The sequence below is a fragment of the Monodon monoceros genome, unplaced genomic scaffold, assembly GCF_005190385.1.
Source record: "Monodon monoceros isolate NGI ecotype Baffin Bay Population unplaced genomic scaffold, NGI_Narwhal_1 Super_Scaffold_2, whole genome shotgun sequence".
Lineage (NCBI taxonomy): Eukaryota > Metazoa > Chordata > Mammalia > Artiodactyla > Monodontidae > Monodon > Monodon monoceros.
Window position 1 is genome coordinate 19,906,951 of NW_021703776.1, and position 13,078 is coordinate 19,920,028.

Sequence of the window (13,078 nt, forward strand, 5' to 3'; positions counted from 1 at the left end):
GTCTTAAAAATAGAGAAAAGGAGTAAAACCAGTCTCTGCGTAACTAAAGGTTTATAATCATAGCAAACTAGTGCTCTAATGATTTAAAATGTCCATACGTGATTCCTCAAACTTGGGCATTACACTGTTAACAAAGAATGTTTTTTGGTCTATGGCCTAGTTCATATTTCTTTTGCTATATGCACACGTACACACATACACACACACGCACATGCACACACTGTATCCTGCGTGACAACCCTCCACCCTCACAAGCTGGCGTCTCCCAGAAGATGCACTGTCTGAGGCTTCAGTATGTCATTGCTTCCTCCACTGTGAAGTGACTGCTTAAGTCAAAAGAAATGATTTGCAGAAATCCATAGTAGAGTAACATAATGGCTTCTAAGACATCTAGTAACCCAACAAAATAGTGTGGCTGGCAGAAGCAAGGAAAAGCACATCCAAATCTCAAATAATCCAGAGAAAGCTATCTGTTCCAGTAGGAAGAAATCTCTGCCCTCTTCATAAGGAAGCAACCCTGGGCCTTCTCAAGTGACACATTTACAAGGTGGGTGGATGGGATACGACTGTGCTGGTTCCTCCCTATCTCCAACCCCTTCTGTGAAAGCGTTTGCCCCACGTACACCTATTTACTAGGTTATTTCATCTAGTCCCACAGATTAATTACCATCTATATTCTAGCGACCTAGATGTCTTCCCTGAACATCACACTAACATCCAAATGCCATCCACTTGGATGTCTTATAGATATTTGAACTGAGAAGATTCAAAACTGCGGGTCCCCACCCCTTACCTGCCCGCCCACACACTTTCCAGACAGCTCCCCCGCGCAGTTCTTCCCCATCTCAGTCAACAGTGGCTCCGTCCTTCAAGTTGCTCAGGCTAAAATCCCGTACTTTTCTGTGATAACTCTAAATCTTTCCACTGTCCACCCCTTTATCTTAAAGATCCACTTCACTGCAACCACTGTCACTCTCCAAGGTTATTGCAAATACCATCAAACTTGTGTTCATGTTTCAATCTTGTCTCTCAACAGTCTATTCTCTGCTTTTAAAACTGGATGAAATCATGTACCTTCTGTAATCAAAACCCTTACGGCTCTTACCTACTCTGAGTAAAAGGCAAAATCCTCACCATGACTCACAAGGTCTAGATGATCTGGCAGCCCCACCCGCATTTCTTATTTAACCCCAACTCCCCAAGCTCTCTCTGACCTCATCTCCTAAACCCCTCCCACCCGAGACTGTCTGCTTTTCCAGCCTCCTTGCTGACCCTGAAACGTGCCAAGCACCTTTGCACCTGATGCTCCCTTTGCCTGGAGCATACTTCTACCAGATATCTGCCTGGCTTGTTCTCCTGTATCTTCAAGTCTCTGTTCCAATGTCACCTCCACAGAGAGGTCTCCCCAGACCACCTGTATAAAATAGCACCTTTCCTCTGATACTTCTTATCTCTCTTTACCCTGCTTAATTTTTCATGGCATTTATCATATATTGTTTATTTATTCATCTCTTGTGATTAAATATAAACTCCCTGAGTATAGGGGTCTTGTCTGTTTCGGTCTTCCTTGAAGATCACATCATATACACTCAATAAATACCTTTTAAATGAATGACAGCAAACTCCACTCTAACATTTCTGTCTTCATAAATCTTTTAATTCCAAGACAATTTTTGGCTTCTCAACTTTAGTTAATACAAGCTGCTGTTGAATCTAGGTAGGTGTTTTTTGTTTTTTTTTTAACATCTTGATTGGAGTATAATTGCTTTACAATGGTGTGTTAGTTTCTGCTTTAGGCAGGTGTTAACTAATCAAACTATTGGAACCAAACACATCTGCCCAAACTAGCCCATTGAATTCAGAATTTCCGGTAAATATACCTGTATCAATGAACTCGGTCACATATGAAATTCTGTTTTTTCTTCTTTAGTCAAAAGCAACCTCAAAATCTGTCTTTATGCATATTCCCCAGCTTTCTGCTGATATAAATTAGCAAAGTTGTATAAAGGCTTCTCCGCCAGTTTGACTTTATAATTGACCAGTGGGCATGTCTTGCCCTGGTTACAGATCTGGGGATGCTGAGAAGTGGGATGGAGAAGCATAAAGGAGAATTAAGATCACTCCCTCAGAATGAGTGTTTTTGTTTTTTTCAGATACATACCCAGGAGTGGAATTGCTGGGCCATATGATAGTTCTATTTTTAGTTTTTTGAAAAATCTCCATACTGTTTTCCACAGTGGCTGCACCAGTTTACATTCCCACCAACAGTGCACAAGGGTTCCCTTTTCTCCACACCCTTGCCAGCATTTGTTGTTTCTGTTCTTTTGGATGATAGCCGTTCTGACAGGTGTGAGGTGATATCTTATTTGGTTTTGATTTGCATTTCCCAGATGATTAGTGATGCTGAGCATCTTTTCACGTGCCTGTTGGCCATCCATTTGCATTTCCTCTTTGGAAAAATGTCTATTCAAGTCTTCTCCCCACTTTTTGATTGGGTAGTTTGTTCTGTTGATGTTGAGTTGTATGAGCTGTTTATATATGTTGGATATTAATCCTTTACTGGTCATATCATTTGCAAATATTTTCTCCCATTCAGTAGGTTGTCTTTTTTTTTTTTTGTCAATGGTTTTTTTTTTTTTTTAATGTATTTATTTTTATTTATTTATTTTTGGCTGCATTGGGTTTTCATTGCTGCACATGGGCTTTCTCTAGTTGTGGCGAGCTGGGTCTACTCTTTGTCGCGGTGCACGGGCTTCTCATTGTGGTGGCTTCTCTTGTTGCGGAGCATGGGCTCTAGAGCGCAGGCTCAGTAGTTGTGGCGCCTGAGCCTAGTTGCTCTGCAGCATGTGGGATCTTCCCGGACTGGGGTTCGAACCCGTGTCCCCTGCATTGGCAGGTGGATTCTTAACCACTGTGCCACCAGGGAAGCCCTCAATGGTTTCCTTTGCTGTGCAAAACCTAAGTTTAATTAGGTCCCATTTGTTTATTTTTGCTTTTACTTCCTCTACTTTAGGAGACAAATTCAAAAAAATATTGCTGCTATTTATGTCAGAGTGTTCTGCCTATGTTTTCCTCTACGAGTTTCATAGTATCCAATCTTACATTTAGGTCTTTAATCCATTTGATAGAGAATGTTCTAATTTCATTCTTTTACATGTAGTTGTCAAGATACATGCACCCCAACGTTCATGGTGGCATTATTTACAATTGCCAAGATATGGAAGCAAGCTAAGTGTCCATCAACAGATGAATGGATAAAGAAGATGTGGTATATAAATACAATGGAATACTACTCAGCCATAAAAAAGAATGAAATTTTCTCATTTGCAGTAACATGGATGGACCTGGAGGGCATTATGCTAAGTGAAACAAGCCAGACAGAGAAAGATAAATACTAAATGATATCATTTTTATGTGGAATCTAGAAAATACAACAAAATAGTGAATATAACAAAAAGAAGCAGACTCATAGACATAGAGAACAAACTAGTGATTACCAGTGGGGAGGGAGGAGGGGCAATATAGGGGTGGGAGAGCAGGAGGTACAAACTATTGGGTATAAGATAGACCCAAGGATGTACCATGTAACATGGGCAGTATAGCCAATAGTTTGTAATGACTGTAAATGGAAAGTCACCTTTAAAAACTGTATTAAAATTTTTTTTGAAAGATTACTCCCTCAGGAAAGAAGACAACAGTGCCTTCAGCAAGAAGACCTCTATCTAATGTGGGGGAGGGACCACTCCAACGAGTCACGCAGGCTCAGTCACATTTGGGAATTCAGGGGACTCCGAGTTCTCCAAGTACCCCCAATTTCCCTCACTCCTATTCTCACTTCCAACTCTTCCCAATCAATAAACAAAAGAAACCTGGCAGAGCTATGATTCAGTAAACATTGCAAATTGGCAATGCACAGAATGAAATTCGAATTTGGATTCAGCCAACTCTCCTTGTTAGCTCTGGGGAGAGGGAGGACATTGGAATTGAAGGTGGTTTGCAAAGGGGTCTTTAGTCTGAGCTATAATTTAAAAAAAATTAAAGCATTTATGCATTTCGTATGATTAAAATTAATTTCAAATTTGCAATATGGTATAAGTATGAAAAACTACTTTTTTCTCTAGGAACTCAGCCAGGTAGAACAATCACTGTCTGGCCTAGTACAACCATACTCCTCTGCATGATATATACCCAGAGGCATGTTCCTAGAACCCCTTCTAAAAGTTTGTCATTCTTATGTACGCAATGCTATGGTATATGTGATCCTGTCTTGCCATATCCTCCCCTGAAGTCAATCACTTCTAAACCGCATCACAATCTCGCACATCCTCAGATTTGATGGTACCTACTCCTTCCCCAGTTGTAACTCTGGCTTCTTTAGACTACAGCTCTTCATCTATGGTAACATATTCATGAACCACTTTGAGTAATAACACTCTTGTCTCAAATTTCCTTTACATCCTAGCCTAACAGATTGATTTTAGGGTAGAACCTAGACGATTATGGAATAATGTAATATATAATAAGGAATATATAGGACGGTATAGGACCAAAGAGACAAGGCACCAAACCCCTCCTGATGTCATCAGGAAAGATAATTATTTAGGATGATGGTGATGATGATAATATATATGTATGTTCTAGGTGCTTTGCATATGCTATCTCATTTAATCGTCTCAATAACTCTATTCTACTGTTATCCCAGTTTTATAATTGAAGGAACCAAAGAACAATGAGATTAAGTGATTTTGCCTGTTTTCACACAGCTTGCAAATAATGGAGCTGAAATTCATACCTAGTTAGCCTGGCTGCTGAGTCCCTGCTCTTAATTACTGATAATAAGACAAAACTCAGTGGGGGTCAAGGATGGCATTCTATCCAGACCAAGGGAACAGTAACACAAAGTAATGAAAATATGAGAGAATATGGTTTGTACTAGAACAACAAGGCATTCAGTTTGGCAGGAGTGTGAGTAGTGGCAGAGAGGACACTGAAAGGGTAGGCAGAAATCGGTTCACGAAGGGGCTTATTTGCTGGATTTTATCATATACAAAATGAGGAGCTGTTGACAGGTTTTAAGCAGGAAAATAACATGATCAGAATTGTATTTTTGAATAATCCCTGTGGCAGTGATATGGAGGATGGATTGGAATAGATTCAAACTGGGGGCACAGGTCACTATTAGGAAGGGCTTGCATTATCCTAAGAGGATGATGAGGGCTAAACCAGAACAGCAAGAATGATGGAAAAAAGGGGAGACGGAGTTGAACGCTGCAAACTGAAACTGAAACTTCTGTATTTCAAATGTGTCAACAGTATTCTAGAGGGAAATAAGATAATGGTGTTCCTGTGTTTGTCTCTGTCTTCCTGTTAATGAAATAGTACTCATTAAAGTCTTCACAGAGTCAAAGATATTGTCTAGTTAGGTAAACATTATGCAAGTTTTCAGCCAAGAGTAAATATATAAAAATTATTTTACAAATAATACTTAATGTTTCTGCATTGAAGAAATAAATAGATGAGAAGATTAAATCTTTTATTTCACGAGGCTTTTAAAAGACACAAAACATAAACCTATTTATACATAAAGGAAAATAAGAATTCTAAGCAAGAGCTTATCATGACGACATTACCCATCATTCTTTACCTTTAAACCTTCTACCCTTTCCTTGGGTAGCCATTCAGAAATAAGGACCAGTGAATTTTGTTATTTGGATGTCTTTTATCGTCGTATATTTAAGCTCTTTATTTACTGGATGAATGTGTCATCATTTCATTTAGAGCATTACTACTTATCAGAAAATCCGATTTTTTTTCTGTGATACGTGAGCCAGTTCCATTTGGAATTTCTAGAGGCCTAATTTTAGCCAATATTTTCAAAGTATGATAAAGCTCAGAAATAATTTGTTAATTAAGATAATATTAGCCAGTAAAATGAAACTGAGACAAGACTCTAAAATAATGTATTTGTTAGTAGTCAACCCACATTTATGAACATTAGCATATATTAGTGAACAGTTATGTTAAGCCAAAAGACTCTCTCAGATATAATCTATTTCCATCAATATGTTAAAGATTACCAAAATCTAAAATATATTTTATAATATAATAAGTGACATGAAATGATTTCAAAAAGGATACAGAGTTTGTTATTAGAAAGGTACCATAAAAGTATAATGCGAAATAAAATTTTAGTTACTTAATATAATGTGGAAAGATAGAAAGATAAGCTTTTAAGTATTTACGTAGGTTAATGAATTATTTGCCAAATTCTCCTGAAATGATACCTAGTTCCTATTAAATCAGTGGACACTTGCTATATGAGCTATTTTTCTTTAGAACTGTATTTTTTTAAGGAGTCCGTTTTTATCAAAGAAATTTACCTAAACTTATACATATATTAATAGTTATATATAGTAAGTGAAAATGCCCTTATCTGAAATTAATACATTGTATAATATCAAAATCTTCATAGTCTTTTTTAGAAAACAGAAAAGAGAGAGAAATAAAGAATAAATTAGTTACAACATTTACATTTGATGTATTACTGAGTAGATATGAAGCCTCTGAAATCTACGATATTTTATATTTTTGTCATCACTTAATTCTATTTGCATTTCTCTTGCTTTAGTATTTTAATAGTATTAATAATATAGTTTGCATCATGTTTACCTGAACACTTTGTATGTTATATATTTTTAAAAGAATATCTTGCTTCTTTTTGATTAGAATTTTCTATAAAAGACATTAGTTGAAAAATTAACTTCTTACCTAAAGCTACTATCCTCCTTAATCATTTTCAAATAATGGGTAAAGCTGCATCTTTGTGAATTTATTTTTGAAAACTTGGTTCCTTTAGTAGAAACAGACACCAGAAATTGAACGTTGAATGTATTTCTATGACTCACATACAGTATGGTGTATCCTTTTCAAATTTTATCCTAGAGCACTTTTTTAAACGTGCATTAGAATACAGCTGTTCTCTCTGAAATGGTCCCTTTATTACAATGGTGAAATTTAACAAACTATTTTTATAATCTTTTGAATATCATTTTTGCATTCTGGAATTAATTAATGAATTATAAAAGTTCCAGATACTTTTGTTTTGTTAAAAAAAATAAACACCCGTATTTGAATCTTCTGACAGCAAAACAAGCAATATACCATTTAGGGTTGAAATATATAATATTTGAACTACGGTTCTATATATTTCAAAATTCATATTTTTTTATAAATAGATTTATCTATTTGTCCTATAAAACGTAGCTTTCTATGAAGTGAATCACTTAATGATATTATCGCTTTGGATATAAAATTGGCCTACATGTAAGTGCTTCACTCCTCACCCACACCTACCTCTCCAAAAGAAAGTCTACCAGTAGTCTCGCACAGTAGTGAGCAGTCTTAAATTAAAAACAATTGTGCATTAGAGCAAAGGAAGATATTTTTCATGTTAAAGCAGTTTTTACCATCAAACATCTAAAGAGTTATAAACTATGAATGAATTACCTTTAAACCATGGTCTTTAAGGTTAAATTCATTTTCTGAATGCTTTTAGGAGTGACATTATGCTATCACCTTTTAAAATATTTTAAATGATAAAATGTTACATTTCACGAATAGTGCAGGAACAGGTTTAATTACGTATATTTCCCTTTGCTTGGGAATTAAAATGCTGTAAATGCCATAAATTGAGTAAGTTTATCTCAGAATGAGGAATAGGGTATTTAGAGACAAATAAATACCCAATAACTATTTATAGCCTGAAAAGATGTGTTTAAGTCATAGTCAAAATACAGGTTACTTGTGTAAAATCTAGCCTACTGAATAAACAAGTATTTTTTTAATTAGAGTGAGTAATATGAGTAAAAACTTTTCAAATAAGAGACATTAAGAGAATTATAAATCTACTGTGTGATTCTCAATATTCCCAATTGCTTGCAAGTGTTTATTTGGATAACAGCATAACAGCAACAAAGGACTTCTTTAAATGGCATATTTTTCAGCTTTATTTCAAATGCTGTATAGCATAAGAACCCATTGCTCAGAGAGAAATTTTAAGCCATGGAAAGAGTATGAAACATATTCCGAAGTGCTGAAGGACTTAATTGCCCTATTAGGTAACAAATACCCAAAAGAATGAGCATTAGTGATTTATGGCTTAAAGTGCTTGGGTCTGATCAGCATTTTGACTTCTTTGAAGGAGGACTTGTAGCCACCAGGTTGTGCCTCACTTATACCAGGCCAGGTCCCCCAGAAAATCCCATTTCGGACACCTCTGTATTTCTGGTGATAATATTTGCCATTTAAGTTTGCAGAAAGACATGCATCAAACCACCAGCCTGAACTGTAGTACAGCCCACAGTTCCCAGAAGGGTATCTATCGTTGTCTCTATCCGGGGTGGTGAAAAACTTCAGATCGTGGTTGTAATGTTTACTGAAACGTAAGGCATCTCCAGCTGTGCCATTATAGTTACCAATGTGTAAACGGTATTTGAGAAACTCGTTGGCCACATAAAAGTGATCATACAAGGCATAGAGTTTGACACCGTTAAAGTCTTCAAGATCTATTCTTAGAATCATGTCCTTACTCTTAGTCAGAAGATGGATTTTATCGTTCCCCAGCCAAAATTCTCTTCTGGGGTTTCCAAAGCCTACTTTGTAGTCTTGCCACGTTCTGGTGAAGTTGGTGCTTCCATCAACACGTGCCTGCAGCACTGTCCAGCCTCCCCCCATGGTCTCCATGTCACAGAAAACTTCGAAGCTACTATTTTTGGGATCCGGTGTAACTCTGTAGAGCTCACTGCTTCTTTTGCCTATCGTGTAGTATTCAGAGCAATCTTTATATATAAGATGTTGAACTGCAGGGGTAAAAAAAGAAAGGCATTGGATTTTGTTGATAAAAACTGGCCATCTAAAGAATTCTTTATATGCACGAAAGCAGTTTTATAATTCGATCAATGGTGATAATGAAACCTTGCTCAGCTAAACTTACTTGAACCTGTTTATCAAATGCTTGTTAACACCTCAGAACAAGAACCTGGTGTCATAAAGCAGACAAAGCTCCCCAACACAGTCTTGGTTGGTAATAATACTGACAACACCACCAACAAACAACAACAAGAAGACATAAAAGTGATAGTTTTAGTAACTCAGTAATATTTAGTGAGGGCTCCGCATGTGTTCTAGGGATTCTGCCAAAGACTTGATAACATTTTCACACTTAATCTGCACATGAACTTTATGATGTAGATATTATTAACAACCTGCTGGTGAGAAAGAATATTAGGCTCAAAAAGGATCCGTGGCTTGCCCAACTTCACAGAAGCTTTAAAAGGCAGAGCCAGGACAGAGCTCAGATCTGGCTGGCTGCAAAGCTTGTCCTTGTGACCACTGCATCCCTTGGTCCTGAAAGTCAGCTGATTCCAACGCTCCTAGAACTGCATTCCATGTATACAGAGGAAGCACAGGCTTCTATATCCTTTCACCTAAAGAGGCTGATAGACTCCACTTTCAGGCAGTTTTATAGGATCGTTCCAAATGATTTATTAAAATTCTAAAATACAGCATTGATCAACATTTCCATTTATTTTACTTGCTTGACAATTAGACACAGAAGCTTAAGTTCTTTTTAAAAACTTCAATAATATGCCAATATTCTTACTCTGAATTTATTATCTAGGAAAATATTTAGCTAGTGTTTCACACGTCTGGTTTCTAGAAGGAAACCACAGGTGATTATGCTCAGGATTAGTGTAATAAACAGTTAATGTGGTTCTGTAGGAACCAATACAGATATTTACTCCAAAATAATTTTTAAAAAAATTGGTACTGGATCAGGCAAGTTTAATACACGCCGCTTATGAGCCACAAATAATCTATTCATGTGTACTTAGAATATTCAGATAGTTCCCCAAAACTTAGTAGAAAAAAAGACAGTAGAATCTTGTTCTTGTCATTACAAATTGCCATGCAGTACCACATCTAATGTTCACCCATGTATGTCACCTAAGATGTGAAACTCTGCCTTGCAATGTGCAGGGCACATTTAGATGCAGGCTGCTGAGAGTATTAGCAACAGTGGTCCTGGAATCTCCCAAATACCTTCACTGGGTAGATTCCCTGGGGAATCTACCTAGGGAAGATGCATGAGGTGCTTGTTTCTAAGGGCCATGATCTCTGCTCCAGGCACCATATCCCTTCAGCCTCACACTCATGCAGAGATGGCTTTCCAAAGTGTGATAAGACCACCATCAGCAATGGTCCCAGAAACTCATGTGGAAAAACCAGGGTTTGGGGGAACCAGTGCCACAGCTAGCAGTTCGTGGGCAGAACAGGCAGTTAGGTTTATGGCCTTTAACATATATTTATTAAAGCTAATTCAGATTATCAGCAAATAATCTGGATGGGGAAGATGGGTTCTATTGTTACATGCTTGAATTCTAGTGAAAGAGAGGAAGAAATAAGAAGTATTCCTTCCCTTAGTGGCATGCCAAAACGCCCCTTAAAATGTTTTTGGGCCACTAGGTCTAAAAGCAAAAAGTTTTGCACACATATGAAGCCATATAGCTGCTTTTATCCCATCTATAAAATCTCCCATTTCCACTAGACATTTGGGATCATGAACTGCAGATTACTTGCTAAAATCTTTCAGAGGTCTCTTGTTGCCATATAAGGAGCAGTCACCTGACCACACAAATAAACTGATTTCCAAAGAACAGAGTACAACCCCAAACACTGCCTTAACTCTACTGTTTTCAAACACTTCAGTGAAGAGATAAATAAGTTAAACTCACTGAAACATTAAGAAATTCTCTTAGAATATTACTCTGCCATAGAAAGAAATGAAATTGAGTTATTTGTAGTGAGGTGGCTGGACCTAGAGTCTGTCATACAGAGTGAAGTAAGTCAGAAAGAGAAAACAAATACCGTATGCTAACACATATATATGGAATCAAAAAAAAAGAAAAAAATGGTTCTGTAGAACCTAGGGGCAGGGCAGGAACAAAGACGCAGACGTAGAGAACAGAATTGAGGACATGGGGAGGGGGAAGGAGAAGCTGGGAGTAAGTGAGAGAGTGGCATGGACATATATACACTACCAGATGTAAAATAGATAGCTAGTGGGAAGCAGCCGCATAGCGCAGGGAGATCAGCTAGGTGCTTTGTGATCACCTAGAGGGGTGAGATAGGGAGGGTGGGAGGGAGACTCAAGAGAGAGAAGATATGGGGATGTATGTGTACATATAGCTGCTTCACTTTGTTATACAGCAGAAACTAACACACCATTGTAAAACAATTATACTCCAATAAAGATGTTTTTTAAAAAAAATAAAGAAAAGAAATTCTCTCCCTCCACTTCTGTTTGTGTGTAGCTCTGGCGTCAGCAAATAAGATCTTTGAAATTGAAAGTGCTTTCTAATGCATACAGAACTCATGATTTTTTGTAATTAGGTCCTATTCCTTTCTGTGGGCACATGTGCAAAGATAATAGTTTTTTCTGTATCACCTTGATGAATAAAAGGCTTAACTTATATAATTCATCCTTTATTTAACTTATATGATAAGGTTAATGTTTCTAGATACTGTCTAGCTATATAACATTCATGAACAAATGATAAGAAAACATTATACATACCTGGACGTGATTGTATTTGTTCTTGAGTGGGACACTTAGATGAACATTTGCCATCCAAACTATTGACAACAAATGTTAGGTTTGCCACTTTGCTATCAACATAATGTTCTATGTTGTTCATATTTACAAGATTCAGCTTCTCCAGGCGACCCTGAAGCACGTCGATCTCCTCTTTGGCATCCTTAAGGTCAGAGGACAGCTTGTTAACCTCGCTCTCTAACTCTCTAACTCTGTTGTCACCAGCTTCTCCCAGAGCTCCTGTACCGGGTAACAGCAGTCCACTTCTGCCCAGGTCTCGGTTGTCATCAGCCTGCAGTTTGCAGTCTTGGCAAGACTTCTTCAGGCTCTTTACAATTTCCTTGAGGTTCTGGACTTCTTTGAACACCTCCTCGATCCTGCCAAACTGCTTGGGGAGCTGAATGGTCAGCGGGGGCAGGTTCACCTGGTAGGGACAGTCGCCTCCCTCCTCGCATTTCGCTCTGCTTTCTAGTCTCACCGGGCAGGCGTCCTGGGCTGCTTCATCTTTAATTTCCTCTGTTGCATTGTCTGCCACAACCAAAAAAACATAAGCAGCAAGGACAGCGGAGCTCAGCCAGCACCACTTCGCCAGCTTCATCTTTGCGGTGGCGCTCGCCCCAGCAGAGAAGGGGGCGGGCTGGAGCTCTTTTTAAGAGCTGCAGCTGCCTTCCTGAGTCAGGCTTTCCCTGTTCTCAGAAAAGGGCGGGAGCACGTTGCATCACCAGTCTCAGAAACGCGGAGGAAGAGGAGATCGTCCTCATCAAACTCAGTGTGCCCCAAACTGTTATTTGTTCTCAATCAAAACCACCCGTTTTGGAATTCCTGCAGTTGGTCAGATGCACATACTCAACAAGTTTCACTTTCATCTTTTATTTTTAAAAAGCACAAGAAAAATCTTGAATCTTAAAATTTAATTATCCTTGAAGTAAATCGTTTCATGATACTTAACTCCACAGTGGAGTAAATAGTTTTTAAAGATAAAATTGAATGTGCTAGTTATCCAGATTATGTGAAAGACAGAAATGTTACCAAAATGGAAACGGTTCTTTTTCCTTCTGGGAATGGGGCATTGAGAATTCTGTATTTTCTTCACGTTGGGCTTTCAGGTGAAATCTCAAGCACTTAAAATTTTAAATATAATGAAGTTCAGCTTTCTGGTTCTTGCAATGGACTTTTGTTTCATCTGTTTGAAAAGGGAAGAAAACTGGTAGAGAAAAAAGTGCTGCTTTCTATTTCTCCGACCACTGCATAGCATAGGAGGAATGTCTAACTGACAAAAACACCATTAAAATACATCCTTGCCTTTCATCAAAACCAGCAGCCTTCTCCTTTGCTCTTCACCAATTCTGTGACTGTACTGTCCTTCCACATCTGCCAAGTACGAATCTCTGAACTAGTCTGTCCCATCTCGGTTCTGATTCTTCT

General features: G+C 37.9%; 2 protein-coding genes across 2 annotated transcripts in view; one reads left to right on the top strand and one right to left on the bottom strand.

Moving 5' to 3' along the window:
* Positions 1 to 13,078, top strand: part of CCDC146 (coiled-coil domain containing 146) — a 138,507-nt gene that overhangs the window by 46,618 nt on the left and 78,811 nt on the right. The gene's annotated exons all lie outside the window — the stretch shown is intronic.
* On the bottom strand, positions 7,983 to 12,331 carry FGL2 (fibrinogen like 2). The gene is made up of 2 exons (XM_029232934.1): positions 11,636 to 12,331; positions 7,983 to 8,858 (listed from the first exon to the last, which is right to left on the bottom strand). The coding sequence occupies exons 1-2, from the start codon at positions 12,249 to 12,251 to the stop codon at positions 8,152 to 8,154; spliced, it is 1,323 nt and encodes a 440-aa protein (XP_029088767.1). The 5' UTR covers positions 12,252 to 12,331; the 3' UTR covers positions 7,983 to 8,151.